The sequence below is a fragment of the Myzus persicae genome, unplaced genomic scaffold, assembly GCF_001856785.1.
Source record: "Myzus persicae strain clone G006 unplaced genomic scaffold, MPER_G0061.0, whole genome shotgun sequence".
Taxonomy (NCBI): Eukaryota; Metazoa; Arthropoda; class Insecta; order Hemiptera; family Aphididae; genus Myzus; species Myzus persicae.
In genome coordinates, this window is record NW_019103923.1 from 110,125 (window position 1) to 132,664 (window position 22,540).

The 22,540-nt window shown below is 26.8% G+C and overlaps 1 protein-coding gene across 3 annotated transcripts; it reads left to right on the forward strand.

The window, feature by feature from the left end:
* The first annotated feature begins 9,209 nt into the window (after positions 1-9,209).
* On the forward strand, positions 9,210-21,260 carry LOC111036394 (cyclin-dependent kinase 12-like). 3 transcript variants are annotated; one of them, XR_002604762.1, is made up of 13 exons: positions 9,210-9,780; positions 12,070-13,037; positions 13,195-13,314; positions 13,382-13,630; positions 14,410-15,470; positions 15,954-16,316; positions 16,449-16,612; positions 16,706-16,902; positions 17,482-17,686; positions 17,904-18,172; positions 18,267-18,398; positions 18,483-18,745; positions 20,262-20,366. XR_002604762.1 is itself a non-coding variant. In XM_022318407.1 (13 exons), the coding sequence occupies exons 2-13, from the start codon at positions 12,292-12,294 to the stop codon at positions 20,367-20,369; spliced, it is 3,792 nt and encodes a 1,263-aa protein (XP_022174099.1). In that variant the 5' UTR covers positions 9,210-9,780; positions 12,070-12,291. The 3 variants fall into 3 exon arrangements, 2 of the variants coding, with proteins under 2 accessions (XP_022174099.1, XP_022174100.1); XM_022318407.1 differs by having other exon boundaries at positions 18,483-18,660; positions 20,262-20,369; XM_022318408.1 differs by lacking the exon at positions 9,210-9,780 and having other exon boundaries at positions 12,292-13,037; positions 18,483-18,660; positions 20,262-21,260.
* Positions 21,261-22,540: the final 1,280 nt, after the last annotated feature.

The window sequence follows — 22,540 nt, forward strand, 5'->3', positions numbered from 1 at the left end:
AAATCATCGTTCAGGTGACCTTTTTTTGAAAGTTTGCGGTTATGACACGACCTCCAAAACAAAATGTAGTGTTTGGACATCCTTTTAATAGTTTTTGAAATAATGAGTAGATATGATTCATCATTTATGATAAAATATCACCATTTACCCATATGATTAATTCATTTTTTTTATTGATCTTAATAACATATCGGCTACTAGGTCATTAGTTCACATTATATTTACATATAAATATGGCTTACAGTTGTAAGTTTAGCTTAAATTAAGTTATATAGTTGAATTTCCTCAAGAAGCTAATAATGGAATATTATTTTGGAGAGTACAAAAGATTTTTATATATTTATTAAATTACTTATAGCATTTAACTGTAGGTATACATTACATGTATTGTGCATGTACTAGAGGAGAGGCCGAGGACGGTTCCTTTTACCGGCTCTATTTGCTTCCAGATGACCAGATGATTTTTGTTGTATCCTATGTAGTTTTCTTAAAAGTTTGATTTTTGAAGGCTGATTACCTATGCGTTGTGAGTTGAGAGTTTGAGTTCTTTTTTTTATGTATAATACTATTATATAGTACCTATTTATTTTAGTGCAATATGAATGTGGGTCCTCCGTTAAAATGACGTAGGTACATTACATACCTAGTCTCGTGAACCTGTTTTTAATACTGTTTATTTTTTATTTTTGGAATAATCGTGTTATGAATTTTTATCATTTCCATAGCATATAATAGATCGAGTTGTTTTAATACACTGTCTAGATTTTGTACTCCAAGTGTGTTTTCTATAATGCTGTAGTTACTTGAGCTTGTTATTAATGATTTATATTTGTTGGAAAGTTTATATTTTTTTAAATATTTTATACTAGGTGAAAACTTTATCCAATGGGTTAGGTTAGATTATCCAGAGGAATCGATATTTAGATATTATAAACCATAGCCGTCAGAATCAGTATAATTATATAATAACCAATAAATCCAGCCATTGCCCTGTACAATAATTTTTCGTGATAACACATAAACGTTCACACACTGGCACTCATACCTCTGCTATTTTTTTTATAAAAACATGTGCTCCACATACATAACTGTTACGTCAGCGCTAACCAAACACACTGTTGCATATATGTGGCACACCAGTTTAATAATTTATACACTAGTATACTACCCATAGACTATGGTATACACTATACACATACCAATTGTAACAATAACCTATTGGTAGGTATATTTTAGTAATACATAGTCGATTATAATTTGTTCGAGTAAAATATGTAGGTTATTGTAATTTGTAGGTACTATTTGGTAGGTACATATACCAGTACATATGCCAGAAGCAAATACAATGAAACAATAAATCAATTTGCAGTGAATGGTTTTCTAGAGGTTTCTGTTTATAGGTATAATTATTATTATAATTTATAAATAAATGTAAAAAACTTTTTTCAAATTCGATCATTTGAAAATATGTAGTTAACAAAATGAAATAAGATTTCAAATGTTGGCCATATTGTACTTATATTCACACTTAAAATAGGTAACTATATTTATTCTCAAATGATTTTTGAAATTGTTTTGTAATTCAAAAAAACTATAGAAACTTAAAACATTTCATTTATTTCTTAAATCTTTATTGCCAAATAAAACACAATAAAAATTTCAAAATATTTGAAGACTAATTTTATGCAATTTATAGGAATGTGATGTGACATTTTTTGAATTTACCCTTAGGTACAACACAATATTAACTAATTTTGCTTTAAACGCTTATAAGTCGACCATACATAATTGTATATTTCATGTATCATGTATGTCATATATTATGTGATATTTTTAACTGGTGTAAGAATAATTTATACGAAGAACCTTGTAATTAATTGTCTACAATATCAGCCTTATAAGCTAGGTATTAAAATCGACATTTTTAAATTTGAACTATCTACCTATACAAATTAATTTCCAAATGTTCGTGATTTTAAGAGTTTTGTCTTCATTTGAATAAAAAAGTTTCCCCTTCCCACTTTAGATGTTTCAAAACCTATTATTATTTTCTATATTATTAATATACCTAGATATAAGGTCTTTCAATCTGTTGCTGACAAATGACAATATTATATAACTGTACGTTCTAAAAACTGTATACCAACATATATTTCAGAACATATTGCACACATATTGCAAATATATCTTCAAAATTGTTATTCTTTAAAAAATAGATGTATACCTGACAATTAACAATATTTGTTGCACACTGACCCTAAACTATTACATCAACGCAATCTTAAACTGCGCTATATATCCTCCGATTTACCGATTTATTATAGAAATAGAATGGTCGCATATTCGCATTATTCGCACTCCTCTACTATAGTCGTAATTAATAATATTATTGTTAACCTTAAGAAAAAAGATAGAATGTTGAAATAAATAGTACACAACATATTTCACAGATCGATTGAAAGCTATTGTGCTTTGGATTTTGAATTTTAGAAGATTCTAGCGATACATGCGTCGGTTTTAAAATTTTGTGTTTGTCATAAATCATAGTGTAATAAAACCTTTTGGAATAGTAAAAATTATTCAATCTTCAATCTTAATATCTTTTCTAGTTTCAAAATGGATTTATTTGGTACCTATTTTGGATATTTATACTATAAGCATTGTAGTATACTGCATATTATTATTAGTACAACAGTGTACCTACTGGTATTATTGACTATTGTATAGTAATGTAAGAACAGTATGTTTATTGTCAAACATATAAATATTTATTTATTTAACCATACACAATTTATTATTGGTATATATTATATGCATACATTCAATTTTACTACCTCCACCTTTATATTTATATTTAAACGTATTATACACTCAATGGAGCTGAAGCGTTTAAAATATAGATACTTTAACGTATATATCGTCAAGATGCCTCCTCCATCACCATTTTCTCATTTTTCTTTCGATTTAACAATGAGATGCAAAACAAAGTACTCACATAAAGCCATGTATAATAATTTATTTTTAGTTTTTAGTCAAATAAAGATTAGGTTAGGCTATAGTATTTTATAAATAATTTACTACAAAATAGTTTGTACATTTTTAATTTGATAAACGTTATCAACATTTGAACTTCAAATGCTTATAAAACAAAATCGGGCCTATGGCTTTTAATATTTTTAAACTGACAATATATTAGGGATCTCGCATTAAATTGCCATGCTTTTTGACCCAACAATTGCAATTTTATGGACATTGAAAAAAAAACTAAAAAATTTTAAAGTTTAAAATGTCCGTGATCAACTCAAAACGAGTCACGAGTTTTAATTGACTTTCCGGTAGACATTTTTTTCGATAAATATAGACAAACTTATGAGGAATCATGTATTACATTTTTAAATCTCTACGTATTTTGTCAACATTTGAAGTTCAGACGCTCATAAAAAATTATTGTGGATTTACGTTCAACTTTTTTTTTTATTTTACATTACCAACAACTTACGAGGAACCTTGTAATACATTTTTATTTTTTTTAATCGAGCAAAAATTTATTTATCGATATTAATTTAAAAATAACTAATAATCATCGAAAACTGCATGTGCTTCTCAACATGTGTTAAAATATTTTGAAAATTGTATGCAGTATAGAAAATGCTAATGTATATGTTATAGGCATATAGTCAAATCAGGCATTTTATTAAATGCCTAACATTTGATTAAATGTCTGTTTCATGTCAGGCAAATAATAAAAAAACATTTTGTATTATTTTAAAAATTTAAATATATTTTCTATCAGTTATTTATTGCTATTTTATATATAAAAAAATGTATGTATTATTTATTAATATGTCAAACACGTAGAAAATAAAATAATAATAATAATAATAAGACAATAGTTATGTGAAATAATATATATAATTTAGTGTCCACTTTTACTATTATTTTAAAAATGAAATCATAAAAAATAAATAAAAAGTTATATTATAATTACAAGTTTTTGTTACCTATTATTTGTTGTCACATTTTGTTATTTGGTGGTATTTGCTGGAACATTTGAGATTTTTCTTAAAACATAAGCACCGATTAGTTTTACATTGCCGCTTTCCTGACCTTTGTAAATTCATAAGTTTGCTACTGCTTCGCGTATGGACACAAATTTGTCTTTTTTTACTTTGCTGTCTTCTAAGCCATTATTTGACACCAATTTTTTATTATACCAACTTTTGTGCCAATTTGATAAACGCCGTTCCAAATGTCTATCACTAACCCATTTATATTTTGACTATCGAGGGGTTCTTGGTCTACTTTTGGAACACTTAGTAATATAATATGATCACCAACTTTTAGTTATTTAAATAGTTTTTCACTATTTTACGGTACTCACGGTAGGTACTCAATATAGATAAGGTTCTCATACAACCAATGTAACTTTTATTTTTATTTAATAAGAATTTATAGTACCACTACTCGTATTATAGACTAAACTGACTATATAGACCATAGGCCATAGGATATACAGTATACTCCTATAGTCCTACTATCATCTTCGTCTATCACATCTAATTAGTTATTACCTGGATGGCTGTATATATTTATGATTTAATTTTTGAAACAATAGTAATAATGAACACGAAATTAAACTTATTATATTTTCATATACCAACGTGTTTTTCATATTAATAAATAATACATAGCTTTTTTTATATATAAAATAACTGATAGAGAATATATTAATTTTTAAAATAATACAAAATGATTTTTATTATTTGCCTGACATGAAACAGACATTTAATCAAATGTTTAGTCATTTGATTAAAGTCTAGGCGGATAGTGAAATTGCATAAACATTAAATTCGTTGACTATATGCCTAGGCATTTCATAAAATGCCTGATTTGACTATATGCCTACGACATATACATTCAGTAAAGGTTTCATTAATCTATTTTTTCAAAAACCTAATTTGAGTAAAAATTCCCATTTTTCTTAATATTTTATTTGTTTTTCCAGGTGCTTTTGAAAACTACTGGGAATTTTAAATTTTGACCTCCCGAGTGCACCAACTAGATTCACTTTCTAGGCGGAAAAGATACTGAAGTTGAAAATCAAAACATTATTATTTCGACTACTTAGGTATCGACGTCTCGTGTACTCAGACACAAATAAAATTAATTAATTAATAAAAACATACATCATTGTTAAATCAATATATTCATTGCTCCTTTCAATCTAAAACAAGTAAGACATTTACTTTTATGAATTAAGGACAATTTATTTAGATTGTATTGTAATATTATGTACAATATATTAGGTAATATTTAAGTAAATACTTGCTGACTAGACGTGGATATAATAACCAATCGGTATATAATGAACGTCAGATTTAGTTATAAATAGAGCGTTGATTTAAATGCAATAAAAAAACAAGAAAAATGACTTCAAATTAATGCTAAAGCTATTATAAAGCTGAATAATATCTCCAGATAAATTAAAAGTAAATTTAAATTAATATAAAATAACATTTAGATGGCCACTGCAGTCTATGGACAATTAACTGTTATTTAATATTTTCAAATAAAAAGCTTCTTTCATTTTTAAATTCAATGATGATGTATGAAACAATTTTATTGCTTGTGATGCATTGAGATGGTTTACAATAATACCAAAATCTAAAATTTTAAACACCCATTGTAAGAAATTTTGCATACTCACGCATCTTGATACGAAAATGTTTATAATTTATATTTATACCGACTCAGACCCTCTTTTCGGTCAAACCAAAAAGCTTAATAGGTTTTTACTTAATTTATACATTTAGAAATGTATTCAATTTATATAATAGTTGTCATTAATTATTTGATTAATAATAATTAGACACATAAATAAAAACATTGTATATTGGTATCTCTAACTTATATTTTCAATAATTTTCTATATTATGTATAAAATAGAGTAGTTACTTATCTATAAATGTGAACTATAGAAGAGATCGATCAATAATAACTGTTGACAAATAATATACGAATATTTTTACTATTAATTTATATATTACATTATTGTATTCAGCTTATATTTTTAATTATTTTCAATATTTATAACGAAATAGTAGATATTTAACTATATTTTTGCTCTAATAATCAATAATCCACAATAATAAATAGTAAAAAATATAAGATATTTACTACTTTCATACATTAGTACTGTTTATTAGAAAGATTCAAATTTTGACAAAATTCATTAAAATATCGAAAATTTGCATATTATTATGTACTAAAAAATATTCAATTTGTGTAGTTAAGGATTTAAAATTTTAAACAAGGTTTCTTAAAAGTAATGTAGCAAATTCTGTTAGTAAACTATTCATATATAGTAGAGCCTAAATATCTAAAAATTATATCTAGTTTTTTTTAATAGTTTAATTTAATTTATTTTATTTTATTCACGAAATAACGATTTCTAACAGATGATTTTGTAACACAAAAAATATTAATCATTTAGAAACTTGAAATATTTTATTTATTAGGTACTTAAATTATCAATATTCAGAGTAATTTTAAGCTATTTATTGGCATGTGAAATGTTCTAATTACACTTAGGTAGCTCAATCAAAATATCGAAAGTTGTTCAAGGAGAAATTATTTTTAAGTAGTATCTAGGTATCCAATTTCGTTAATATTTAATATTCAAATGGACAATGGTTATAAAGTTATAAATAAATAATTGTTCCTTCGTATTTTGGAGGTTTTCATTTTTAAATTGCTATAATTTATAAGTTCAACTTGAGGAATCTTGTAGTACATTTCCAAACATTTTTATTAAGGGGCTTGCAAACGCTGTTAATTTTTAATCAAAACAACCTAAGCGACTAACAAAATTAAGGTACTTCTAGACTCTAGTGGTTCGGTTTAAAAAAGTAAAGATGTTTGAATTGGTGAACACTAAACAAGTATACTTTGCATCGATCGGAGAATATATTTTATATATTTTAAATCTCTTAATATATTCAATATTAAATATTAAGAATTGACAAATGTATAAAATGTAACATATTTATTCTTCTCATGAATTTGCTTAAATTGAAAAAGAGCTCTGACCTATGCAAAGTAAACTCGTTTACCAATTCAATTATCTGAATGATTTATCGAACGACTAGAAGTATCAACATTTGTTTCAGTCGTAAAGCTATTTCATGGCCATTAATTAGTTTTGAATATTTCAATCTAATGATTAAATGATATGTGCATGAGGATGTATGATTCGGTTAATAACCTAAGAATTGCCTATACCGAACCCCTTAAAAATTGTACGTTTGCAATCCCGTTAAACAAAAGAACGTATAAGAATGTAAACAAATTAATAAAAAGACTCATTCATTTTTAGGAGCGTTTGAGGTTCAAATTTTTAAAGGTAAAAAAAGTTGCAATACATTTACAAATTTTGGAACGGATGCAGTTTAGCAAGCGAAGCTGTCACATTTCCTCTACGGCATTAGCGTGAGCGCCTGTAATTGAATCTTTAAAGTTCATTGAATGATTTATCTTAGAATATTAGATAATTATTAAACATTTTAATTTAATAATCATGTATCAATATTATAACATTACTATAAATATACATATTTATCAATAAAATACATTACTTCCGCTGTATATATTTTAGTTTTTTATTGCTTATTATTTTAACCTATTTCGTCCAACCAAAAAAATATAAGTTAATTCTGATTTCCCCAAAAAATTATTTATGTTATAACAAACCGAATGAAAAAAAGTCCAAAACATGAACTTTGAGTTATACATTGATATGCAAATGTTTGAAATAAATACGTAAATGACTCCATAATTCAGTTTTACATGGTTTATTAACATAAATACTCACATTCAAAATTTTTAAAAATTTAACATGTTGGTATTTTAAACTAAAAACACGATTTTTGGACCATAACTTGTAAATTGAGTTTTAGCGACTTTTTTTGAAAGTGTCATCAGTTTAAGCATACAAAAACAAACATTTTGAAAAAAAAATTCCAAAAAATCGCTTGTAGCTAAACTGCATTTATGCACACATTTTGGATATAGAAAGAAATTGTTTATGTATTTTTTATTCAAAATAATTTTTGGCGAATTCTCGCGATTTTGACGAATTTTGTCGAAATTCCGACTTTAAATCCGGACCGGGCTACGTTTACGAGCACCTTCAAAATATTTAACCTTTGAATCTTCGATCGGTAGTAGGTATATCCACAAAGCGGCCGAAAGATCGATTCTCGAACGTTCCGCGGAAAAACACATTAATAAATATTATATACCGTTACTATTCAGTCCCGTCGTCCGCGGCCCGCAGGTGGTACGACTATTGGTAACCGGTGAATCTATCGCGAATACAATTGATCGCCGAACAAAGAATTTTAGTTTTATAGCTATTTTTTTACAACGTTTATAATTTTACTACATACTATACTTCCGAGTTTTATGTTTATTAACTTAGACTATTCAAATAGGTACCAACTCTTACTTATTTCTTTTTAAATAACGCATTAGTGTTATTTAATATGAGATGATAATTAATTAAATGTTTAAAATATAAATTGAACTTAAAGTTAAAGTTGAACATGATGGTTGATTAATATTAAAAAGTTTATTTTGTATGATAGTCGTTGTATTTTCGTTTATGAAATAGACTTTTTAAAATCAATAGCGCATAATTTTCAACTTCAGTTCTAAACTTAAGAATTTTTAACAATTGACGATGTAATGTTTAATTTATGTTTGATTTAATTTTTTTATAATTTAATTAATTTTCATTTCGTATTAATTGTTTTTAATATAATAACAAGAGAGTTATTAAAAAAAAATAAATGAGAGTTGGTACCTATTTGATGTATAATATTATACGACATAATACGTAGTGTGATAAAATAACTATTTTTTTTTTTATATTTGTTCGGCGATCAATTTCACTGCGACAATCCCACGACTATTACTGTCGTAGTATAATAGTCATTAGTAGTAACTACCTCCACGCAGAAATATTTCGACGACCGGTGACGGTGAACGTTTGTCGCGCGCACGTCGGTAGAACGGTCTCAAGTGAACCGCCAGACCGCCAAAGACTCGGTAAATAAAACGGAACCGGGGACAAAAAAAAAAAAAACAAAAAAAAACAAAACTGCTGAAAATGGCCTCGGCGATTCTTTTTTTCCATTCGTCGACGAGCGGTCATCACTGATAACCGATTTTCCGTCCGTCGTGTACGTCGCCTCATTGCCTCAATAGGGAACACCATTGATACACGAAACGCACGATTATGCGAATACGCTCGTCATATTAAAATCGTGAAAATACGACTGGACGCCCGTAACCGAAAACCAAATGGTGGTGGTTATCATCCGGAATTATTGTTATTCTCGTAAGACCGGAGTCGCGGCGCCTAACGCATCCGAAGGCGAGATCGCATTATTACAATGTTGACACGCGCGAATCGCGATCATAACGTTTTACATTACATTTTTTTTTGGACGTCAGTCATGTGCTAATATAGAGGCACATAATATTATACGCTACATTAATTTACGAGACGTATAATATAATACCGAATGCTGTGATTCACACGTATTTGGATTTTTTTTTTATCTTTCACTGTAAACCGCGGATTTGTCGATTCTCGATTGCAATCACCTGCCTAACTATCTATTATTTTATTTTTTATTTCATTCGTTGAATCATACTTCATGCAGTCAACAAACCGGATTTTTCAAACTGCAAGACAATGCCTACTGGAATACCGAGGTAAGACAATTTTAAATGAATCATATCTTATACGTTTTTGCACCGATTTAATAGACTGGCATTCTCCGTCATGGATAATTGTGCTCGATCTGTATAAGACGTTTGCCGATGTTTTAGTATAGTCTAGATCAGTATAGATAGTATGCATTTTATGGAATTACTGACTGGATATGACATTGGTACTATTTTAACAAACATTAATCTTGCAAAATGTTACTAGGTAATAGGTTTAGTGAACATTGAAATAAATGCATGAAATTATTTTAATCTTTAATACTTATACTAGTTGAAATTAATAAAGTACCTGCCTAAGAATATTTGTATTATGTAAAGTAGGTAGGTGCATACTACATATTATTATGTTTTTGTTTTATAATTGTTTGTAACAATTTTAATTTGTAGGTACTAGGTTTAATATGTTTGAAGATAATCAAATTTTCTTATATTAGTTTAGTTCTACTAGATTAACATTGTAAATTTATAATTTGTTGGCACTTAAAATTATTAGACTTGCACCCACATTTGTTCTATTTTACTAATGCGTAGCATAACTTGCTTACACTTATTAACTATTTAGTTGTAAGTAAATTGACTTATATCAAATTTTATAGTGAGAGTATTATCCCTCAAATTATCTGTGTTCTCTTGTTGGTTATTTCTCAGAAAAAGGCAATAAGAGAATACAAGGTTTTTGCTTTTAAACTTGGTAAGTTAAAGACAAAATACACTTTTCTCAGCCAAGGACGGACTGGGAATTAAAATCGGTACTTGGGAAACAAAATATTCTGGCCAATTCCATTATATTTTTGGCTCAAATTTATTCAAGCAGCCTCCCACCCACTACCCTAGTGGACTGCCCCTGTTCACAGCACTTAAAGCTACTAAACAATTAGTGTATTTTTCTATACTGTATGGAGAGTAAAAATAGGTCAATATAAATCAATTATTTCTAAAAATAATTTACATTTTATAAATATAATTTAGGTAAACTCAAAACTATGGTCGTTTTAAAAGTTTTTAAAAACATATTTTTTAATCATAAAGCAAATTTTGACTATTTACGTAAGTTTTTTATGTTTAACTTTTGTATGAAAACAATCTATCTAAATTTTAAAATATTTAAGAAAGCATTTCTTTGTATATGTATGCTTTATTGCCTGATAAATACAATGGAAGACTAAAAATGTAATAAAAACTATTAACTTGAAATTGTTGAAGTACCTACTTATAGGTACACAAAATTAAATTAGGCCTGGCAATTATTCAATTTATATGTAGTTATATATATTTTAATTTAAAAATGAGTGTTATACCTAACCTAGCTTAACTTACCTAGAACCCATTTTGTCCATTTATTTTCTTTGTCTGATTTTAATTTCATCGTCTAGTTACTATTTAGAAGAACCTTTAACTTGAATAAATTATTATTTGAAATGCAAAATTGTACTTCAATATCTGTATTTTATTTCAGTCTTATTAAATGAAACATTTATTCTCCTATATTTTATTTTTGGATGTTAGTGTATTTTTTCTATAAATCAATGAGATTATTGTAATATTATGTATTATACCTTCCTATTTGTAGTCTATGACTGCTGCTCTAGGTTTACTGTTGTCTTTTGTAGATTGTTGTACATCATAGTGATTAGTTATCAATAATAATACATTTGTAATATTATATTATCCCTATCTCAAAAAGATGAATATTAATATTGAAATATGTACTTATTTAAGTTTTTTTACATAGGTACTTATCGTTGAATTGAAATTTATTGAGATTAAAAAATGTTTTTTAAACTATCATTTTATAATTTGTTAACATTTACATTTAAATATTACAAACTGTAAAACTTGTAAACTAATTTAAATTATACAATTTAACACAAATGTCTATTTTGTTCTATTCATGTTTTATTTTTATGTAATAAAATAATAAATAAAATATTAGTTATAACCATACATTTTATTTTTAGATTAGGTAATTTTAATATTTTTAATACATTTGTTTGAACTACTTATCCATAGATTACTTCTGTGATTAACTCATAATAATTAGAATTGATTTACTTAATCACTTTTATGTACAAGTATATAAGAATACATTGGTTACACATAAAATGTATGACCGACTTATATGATTAAAATACACGCTAATTGTGTTGCTTTAAACATAGCTATTGATGTAAGACCTATTATATTGTTTTAAATAATATCTATAGAAATGTTTTTTAATTGTTATTATTATGTTATTTAATCTTGTTATCAAAATAAATATGTTTTTTTTTTCAGATCCCAACAGTCTTAATGTAACAATTTAAAACAAGAAATGGTATACAGTAGTTGTAAGTAATTACAAAAGACATCTTTATAGACCATTTATATAATAACTTTCAAGTAAAATATATGGCTTAAAATTATTGTTTATTTAAAAAAAAAAAATTGAAGTACCTAATATCTTATAACGTAACTGTTACTAAAATTGACATTTATGAATGGGAATGAATAATAGATATGCTCCCAGCACTGGTTAGAAAATGCAGCACAGCAAGCAGAGAAAAATCTTACCGAAGGACAAAAGAAAAAAAGAACAAGCACAAATTAAAATCAAAGTCGCACAAAAAACCTGCTCTAATTACTTCAAATAAACATTTAGTTCAATATTCAGATGTTAGTTCTGAAGAACTTAGTAGTCCAGAGGCAGGTGAAATACATAGTGATTTTGATGAAAAGCATGGGGCCATACGTTTAAAACCTCCTACCAGAATAATAACTAATAATTTTCGAATTACTACAGTCACTTCACCTAGAAATCTAGTAGCAGCCTGTTCTCCTATAAGTAATCATTGGGAACTAGATCCAGTACTAGAGAAATCTTCAATGTCTACCACTATCAATATAAATAATTGCGTGGACATGACATCAGAAATATCACGTTTAAAATTAAAAAAAGTTAAAAAATCTAATAAAAAACCTAAAAGCCCTAGCACAAAAAAGAAAAAAAAGAAGAAGGAGTTGAAACATACATCTGATGTATTACCAGCCTGTGATAATAGTTTTGTGAAGTTTTCCAAATGTTCTAATTCGGAACCTTCCAAACGAAATGGTGATTTTATTGAACCTGTTAAAAAGCATAAACCTATTGAGGTGTCACATACTCCACCATTAACAAAATCAACTCATATCAAAGTTTCTAAAGTTGAGGTAACACATAAGGAAGAAGAAAAACACACCAAACATCATAGAAAAGAAAATAAAAGGTAATAAATTATCTGACAGGCTCTTGTTAACAAAATAACATTGGTTTTGTTTAATATTTTCTTAGGCGAGTGGGTTATTGTAGGGTTCACAGAAGTATTTTTTAATATTTTGGTAGAAAATAATTAAAATGTCTAATTTTATAAATATATTTTTAAGTTGGATGAAGAGCCCGCCATTATTAAATATAGCAATAAGGAAAGAATATAGCCGTACTCCTGAACCTGTAGATGGTAAATATAATTATCGATCACGAAGTGTTTCAAAACAAAATAATCGGTTTGTGTTATAATTAACTATAAATAGTTATTACTAATCAACCTATTTTAATACAATACAAATTTAGGGATCACAAAAGACGTATGGATGAGTTTGAAAGATACGACACTGACGAACTCAAGTCTAGTAGGACTCGTGATAAACACGAGAGCAAATACGAAAGTAAGCACGAAAGCAAACATGAAAGCAAACACGAGAGCAAATATGAGAGTAAACATGAGAGCAAACACGATAGCAAATATGATAGCAAATATGAAAGGAGTAGAGTACGAAAAACTAAATCTGATAAAGATAGATCACCAGTACATAGTCACAGGTACGTTATTTTTATTCTAGGTTAGTTGTTAAGTCTTACTTAGTATTGATAAATGTTGGTTGCTTAAAGAATGTACCTAATAATTTAGTTTTGATGGAGCAATGAAGGCATAATTCTCTACATTTTTGTGAAAATTACACAAAATAATTTTAATAAAATATCGCATAACGTCAGGTTTAGACATTTGATAATATGCTAGCAATAAATACTTTCTGTAGTGCAACAATCATTTATGTTCTATTACATTATTGGTATTGGTATTGTTTTAGCATACCAATATTGATAGTGTTAGTTTTTTTTTGTGGTTATGTTAATACGGCTATTTATATTATTTTTAAGATGACAAATTTAGTTATTAACAAATTGTTGCTATGGATACCAATTCTTTATAATCTTAGATCACATACCTAAATCTAAGATAGTATATTATATTGTTTCACATTTTTACCTAATTTGAGCAATTAAAACATTGTTTTACCCAATTGTTTATTTCTTTTTTTTAGAATTTGAATTTTATAGATATTAATTGATTTCATACGATTTGTGATACTTTATACATTATAATTCTATTAATTTACCAGATGATTATATTTTCAAAACACTCCTTTATGTGTTTATTTGGGAGTTATTCAATACTTTCCAATAGTTTTAAAATAATATTGAAGATAAATAGTTGTAAAAAAAAAGTTTGGTTTATTTTGTGTGGCTTTAATTATCTTTAACAATATTAAAGCAAATTTAATGAATTCATATTATACATTTGTTAACTGTGATTTTAGATTATCACGAAGTCCAATTCGAGATCGTCGACACCATGAACACTTGAAAAGTTCTAAAGCGGGATATTCACAATCCCATTCTCGTTCCCGTTCCCATTCTCGTTCTCGTTCACATTCCTCTCATCAAACAAGGCATGATCATCATCATGCACACCACTCACCGAAACGTAGTCAGAAATCTCCTCCACGTACTACTGCTTCCAAATCATCAAAGCATACTTCCCATGTACCACGAGCTGTTTCACCTCACAATTCTCGTTCTTTGAAAAAATCAAGTCATATTCGACCAAAATATTCACGTTCTCCATCTAAAAACATTCGTACTCAAAGTAAATCATCTTCTCCGGTAAAGGATTCAAAAAATTCTAAAAAACATTCTGATAGTGATTCACCTGGATGCTATTCTTCAGTTTCTAAGAAAAAAAAATCTACTAAGAGTCCAGCAAAACAATATAATTCCAAAGTAAAACTTAGTGAAACAAGTCTGTTTGCTGAGTTGGTAAAAGATCGGCAGATGCGGGAATTAGCCATGAAGTGTTTAACACAAATAAGTTCAAAGACTATTGATGAAAATGAAGTAGTTGAAATTCATGATGATTCAGATAATGAACAAAATAGTTCTAAATCAAATGATTTAAATACAAAACTACACACATTGAATGTGGGCGATGATGTTGATTCTTGTCTAATAGTAGAGACGTCAGAAAATATGAGTCAAACTTCTAAACTTGATGATGAAACATCTAATGTAAAATCAGTTACTTCACCAATTACAGAAATAGCTCCAAAAATTCCAGTGATTCCTCTAAAAAGTCAAAGTCCATCTAATATGAATGTAGAGATCATAGAAAATGGAATTGAACATTCTGTAGAACTTAAAGAGCATAAGATATCATCGACACCCAAAATAACCCCACCAGAGAAAAAAGCAGAAGTTGTAGAAAATAAAGATATGTCAAAAATGCCATTGCCACCTGTTTTTTCAGTACTTGATGAAACATCACCAGATTCAGAACTTAAGAGTTCAAAAAAAAGCATTAAAGATTTGCCTCTACCACCAGGTAAAAAGTTTTCTTTTGGAATATTAAAATTAATTGATATTGTGGTTTATTCAATAATACATTGTAGAAAAGTTAAAAAATATTTTTATTCAATCCCCATTAAATCCATTATTAAGGTTAATTATTTTAATATAATTTATTCTTATAAAAACATCTAAGTAATTTATTGTTACATTTAAATGTTACCATTTTAAGATCTGAATAACCATAAATTGGGTTTATACGTTAATTAATTAAAAGTTTTAATTTTTGAAACAAATGCATAAAAACAATTGTTACGCTTTGCATATTAATATGCAAGTTTCAATGAACAAATGGTTATACTATATTATTTTTATCACATATTTGAAGATTTTTTTAATACTGATTTAAGCTTAAATTAAATATTATGACTCAATAATAAAATATAAATTTTCCCTTATTTTGGTTATTATCTAATATTTTTAATTTGAATGCGTATAATCTTTAATTGATTGTTTTCAGGACTCATTCAAAATGCGGATAAGATTGATGATGATAAAAATCTTTCCTTGTCAGAAATTGTATCGAATCCTTTACCTGATCATCAACAAAGTGCAATTAAAAGATCAATTATGTTGGGCTTAGGATCAGGGTTTCCACAAAGTTTTTCATTCACTTCAAATGTGGATCGGCCCTCTCGTCCATTAGACCCAAATGTTAAGATTAAACGACCTAAAGTACTTTATCGAAGGCGGAGTACAAAATCTACTGCAACCAATAACCCTATTGATTGGGGAGAGCAGTGTGTTGATATGTTTGAAGTAATAAATCAAATAGGCGAAGGAACCTATGGTCAAGTTTACAAAGCAAAAGATAAAACTTCAGGTATTATACAATTTGTTTAGATTTAATTTTAAGCACCACCAAATGTATTCATAATACAATACAGTGTACATAACCAATATATTAAATTTATGCAATATGTTTAATCACTTTTAAATATTGTTTTACTTTCAGGTACATTTGTAGCATTGAAAAAAGTTCGTCTTGAAAATGAAAAAGAAGGGTTCCCCATAACCGCGGTTCGGGAAATAAAAATTTTACGGCAATTAAACCATAAAAATATTGTTAACCTCAGAGAAATTGTAACTGATAAACAAGATGCCCTTGATTTTAAAAAAGTAAACCATAGATTATATATTTTATAGAAATCCATTTGAACTCTATACAATATCAGAAAAATAAATATTATTAATTTTGTTTTTATTATCTAGGATAGAGGATCATTCTATTTAGTATTTGAATATATGGATCATGATCTTATGGGATTATTAGAATCTGGAATGGTTGACTTTAATGAGACACATAATGCAAGTATTATGCGGCAACTATTGGAAGGTTTAAATTATTGTCATCGTCGAAATTTTCTTCATAGAGATATCAAATGCAGCAATATCTTAATGAATAACAAGTAAAGTTAAAACTTAAAATATTAAAAAATAAATGGCACAATGGTTAAGATCGTTTCATTAAAAAAACTTAACTGTACAGTAAACTTTGATTATTTGAGGAATAGGGTGACACAGAAACCACATAGAACCCCATTAGAAATCAAATTGCCACGTAAGGAGGCAATAATTTGACAACAAATTTCCATTTTTCAATTTCAAACCTTAGAGTAGGACGGTGCATTATCAATCAGCAATACAACTTCTGTGTAAGTTTTGAGACTTGAGATGTTCTCTAACTCGCCAAAAACTGATTCATGGAATCATAATGACTTTTTTACATAAACTTAATTCCTCAAAATGTTGCCAAAGGCCATGGGTAATCCAGAGTTTACTACAGTTCCATATTGAATATTCTGGCTAACTATGTTTTATAATAAATTTATGCATTGACAGTAATATAATATTTGTTAATTGCACAATTATTGTATTTAATAATGACTATTCATTATTCAATTAACAGCTTGCGATTGATTTTAACATTTTCAAATTGTTTATTATTTATGTTTGTTACTAATTTATTGATTTTTTTCTAACTTTAGAGGTGAAGTGAAGTTGGCTGATTTTGGCCTAGCTAGGTTATATAACGCTCAAGATAGACAAAGGCCATATACTAATAAAGTAATAACACTTTGGTATAGGCCACCTGAATTATTACTTGGTGAAGAGAGGTATGGAACTTCAATAGATGTTTGGTCTTGTGGATGTATTTTGGGAGAACTGTTCTTGAAAAAGCCTTTATTTCAGGTAATATTTTATGTGAAATTTACATGCAATTACATTGTATATTACAGGTTTTAATTTAGTGTGAATTTAGCACTGTAAATTTTTAATATACAGAATCCCCTCATACTATTATGAAATCTTCTATTAAATTTAGCAATGTAACAAATTTAATAAATCATAAATAGGTTTTCTTATAACAGTGGTTTTTGATATGTTAATGTGTATAATATGTTTACAGGCCAATGAAGAAATGATGCAATTAGAAACAATATCTCGTTTATGCGGTAGTCCAACACCTGCTGTATGGCCTACTGTGATAAACTTGCCTTTCTGGCACTCCTTAAAAGCTAAGAAAGTACATAGACGTCGGTTGCGTGAAGAATTTACATTTATGAATGATAGTGCCTTAGATCTTTTAGATCACATGTTAGAATTAGACCCTAGCAAACGAATTACTGCTGATAAAGCTCTAAAATGCAATTGGTTAAAAAATGTTCAACCCGATAAGTTAGTATTGAACACTAATTATATTTTCATTAAAAATAAATTGGAAATTAGTTTAAATATTTTATTATAAAATATTTATTTATGAATTGTATAGAATGGATGTGACAGCATTACCAACATGGCAAGATTGTCATGAGCTTTGGAGCAAAAAAAGAAAAAGAGATCAAAGAGTACGAGAAAACCAGCCTAGGACTAACGAATCTGGTGAACCAATACCGGCTGGAGGGTTAGTTTCATATTTTCTTTTATCTGTACATGTTATTGTAAAATATTCATTTTAAGTTAATTATTTATTGTTTTTTTGCTTTAGAATCCCCGCTGATGTACAAAATAATGAAAATAATGTAGCTGATGGTTTAAAATCAACCATTGAAAATAATACCAATGAAGCAGAAAGTGATATTTTAGCATCAAAACTTGCCAATAATAGTTCAACAAAATCTGATATTGAATCTGAAAAACCTAATAACAATGTGGAAACAGATGAGGTACATACACATTGATACAGTATTCAGATAATATATTGTTGTTGATTAGATAAAATAATTAGCTTAATGTTATCTATAGAAATTGGTAAATATAGTAACGTGATGTATTTTATTATTATTCTCTATTAATCACATCTCATTTGACGAGATTTACAAAATATTTAAAAGTGTTTAAAGTAGTATGTTTAATTTATGATGAAATCATTATATTTTTGAAAATCATATTAGCTGATATGAACATTTTACATAAATTATTGAAATGTGTTTAAATGTAAATAAGATAAATTTACCTTATAATGGAATGTTGCTTCAAACAAACTTTTTTCTGTAATAAAAAAGTTCTTTATAGAGAGACTTTTATAGGGAATATAGGGTACACATAACTGTTATTTTTTGTTGTAAGGAGATTTTTGTCTGTTATAATTGACTTTTAGTACATCTGATTTTTAACTTTTAGAAACTAAAGTAATTCTTGCTGTAGGGAAATGTACTTTTCTTTTTATACATAACTTACACTGAAATAAAATAGTATATTTTAAATTACTTGTGTGTCACACAGTTGAAAATTATATTTAAATACCAAATTGAATTATCTTAAAGCGCAAGTTCTAATATCTGATATTAATCTTTTAATAATGGAAGCAAATCTTGCCACATGAAAATGTTTTTGACCAACAACTCATGAATTATACTGAAATAAAATAGTATATTTTAAATTACTTGTGTGTCACACAGCTGAAAATTATATTTAAATACCAAATTGAATTATCTTAAAGCGCAAGTACTAATATCTGATATTAATCTTTTAATAATGGAAGCAAATCTTGCCACATGAAAATGTTTTTGACCAACAACTCATGAATTATACTGAAATAAAATAGTATATTTTAAATTACTTGTGTGTCACACAGCTGAAAATTATATTTAAATACCAAATTGAATTATCTTAAAGCGCAAGTACTAATATCTGATATTAATCTTTTAATAATGGAAGCAAATCTTGCCACATGAAAATGTTTTTGACCAACAACTCATGAATTATACTGAAATAAAATAGTATATTTTAAATTACTTGTGTGTCACACAGCTGAAAATTATATTTAAATACCAAATTGAATTATCTTAAAGCGCAAGTACTAATATCTGATATTAATCTTTTAATAATGGAAGCAAATCTTGCCACATGAAAATGTTTTTGACCAACAACTCATGAATTATACTGAAATAAAATAGTATATTTTAAATTACTTGTGTGTCACACAGCTGAAAATTATATTAAAATACTTTATTGTTTTATCTTAAAACGCAAGTACTAATATCCGTTATTGATCTTTTAATAATGGAAGCAATGCTCTCAACATGAAAATGTTTTCTCTGACTATTAATTATACAACAATAAAATGTACAGTGTGAATGAAATGTGTCATACAGCTATAAACTATTATTTTTGTTAATTTGTTCTTTTTTTAAAATTTTATTGTTTTTTATTTCTTTGTTTAAGTATGAATTTGTCATAACAAACATACTACATAGCATGTTCTTTTAAATTAATTAATTTAGTGTAAGTACACATTTTATAATTTATTGTTTTTATGTTATAGGTATCAAGTACAACTGTTGATGTAATTGATGATTTAAATCTGACTCCACCTATCAACAATTTTAATCCATGCTTAAACACTTTCCTTCCAAAAACTGGTCGATTTTAAGTCTAGTAATTTTTTTTTAAATTCTATTAATTTCTACACTCATAATGGTTTTAATTATTATTATTACTATCATCATTATATATATTTATGTATACATATATGTAGGGTATTTTCCCATTTTCCTGTATTAGTATTATGGGGGAAAAAAACTGGTCTACCGTACATACATCTATATTTATATATATATATAAATTGATATATAATAAATAATATATGTGTATGTATATTTTAGATTTATAATATGTTTAATCATTTTTTACTTCGTTATTACTTAATATTATATAAAGATAACTATATGTTTATTATATTTTTTTCTTAGAGATGATAGTTATATATTTTTACATTCAATTTGGACACGCGTACAATTAAGTTTAGTTTAATGTTTTGTGTTGTATATTTAATATTTATCCATGTAAAATTATAAATATATGTAATTAAATTATTATAATTTAATTGTTATCCTGAAAAAAAAAATTATTTAATGATGAAGCAAATAACAACTGAGCATTTTCTTAAATGTTTGAATTTTTTTTTGTATATAAAAAATACAAAATCGCTCACTGAAAAAACTGCATGCACTTTCATCACCATATTTGTCGAGCATAATTATACAATTTAACTCATTTGAATGAATTATAGTACCAGTATATAAATATCTTTTACTATAAAAACTGTTTGCCTTAATTTATGAATAGTCATATGTTCTTTACAATCAACCAGATTATACCAAAGTAGATTTTTAATCAAAAAATTGTCCTAATTATTAAGTTAATTACTGTTATTTGTGGTAGTATATTTTTATCATTAATAAAATAATAATTGTTAAATAGCTAAGCTTAAATTTAGATTTTCATCTATTAATACATTTGATATGAACTGTTATCAAATAGATAATCAATTTATCTTATAAACTTAAAGCAATTGTTCGTCAGGGTATTAATAATATTGAACTTGCTGTAGCTTTTTTTCCGATAAATCCTTCTTTATATTTTACAAATTAGATTTAATCCTAATAATAGTCTTAAGTAGTTGTATATTTAAGTATATAATCATTATGAACTGATACAAATTGTAAATATTTTTGTTACATCTAATATATAAACTGTTCATTTGTGGTAGAGTATAGTATATATTAAACATATACATATTATATATTATATTTTTTGAATAAAAGGTATTATTGTTTCAATTTTTTACAGTAAGTAGCATTAAGAAAAAACTATTTTAAGCTAAATTGACTTGAGAAAAAAATATTTTGCGAACAATTAGTTCAACTTTATGCTTGATGTACGTTGTTATGTGTGTATAATATTGTATATTTTTTAATATAACAATAAAATGAATTTAAAAAATATTTCTAATTTTGTTCTTTAACACAAATCTTTTGGATTAGTTTGAAGATTTACTCAAATTGTTGAGACAAGTATAATATCACAATCACAATGATGTTCTACATTTAAAATCTTAATAAATTATTGAAATGTATTGCGGTAAACGTTGTTTTGCCATATAAATTATTTTGAAAGAATATTTTTGTAAAATAGCTTAAAAATCCAAAATTATTGTGAGTGTGTGGGGATGTTGTATACTGGCATATGATTGAAAGAGAAATGGAGCACTGTGAATAATGACGGCCTATAAAAATAAAAAAATAACCAAATATTCATGTTTTTCCTAGTCCTCGCCGCCTATTAAGTAAATTTGTAAAAATTTATGTTGTTCGTTTGGCATCGGTTAGGTTGCTCTCAATTCCACTTTATGTTAAACTTGGCTTTTGATTTTGACTGTTGAATTAAATTGTTGATAATTTGCTTAAATGCCTCTTAAGTGACACCTTAACCCATTCTTCCACCACTGCTGTTGGAATTATGGGAGCGTAATAAGATTGTTATGCCCATGCAGTAAACCCATGTTAAAATTTTAATTATATTAATAATATTTTTTAATTTTTAAGTTTTATGTCAGCAATATTATACATTGATGGATAATTTTTAATTTGTTTTTTTACTATGACAACAAACAATTTAAACAATATTGGCATTTACTTTTTCTAATAATGATTAGATTAATTAAACATTCATGTAATTTCTAGTAAAATAAAATAAGATTGTATACACGTAGTTTTTCTGGTAACGCCAACAACGGAAAATGGAAAATGAATAATTATAAAA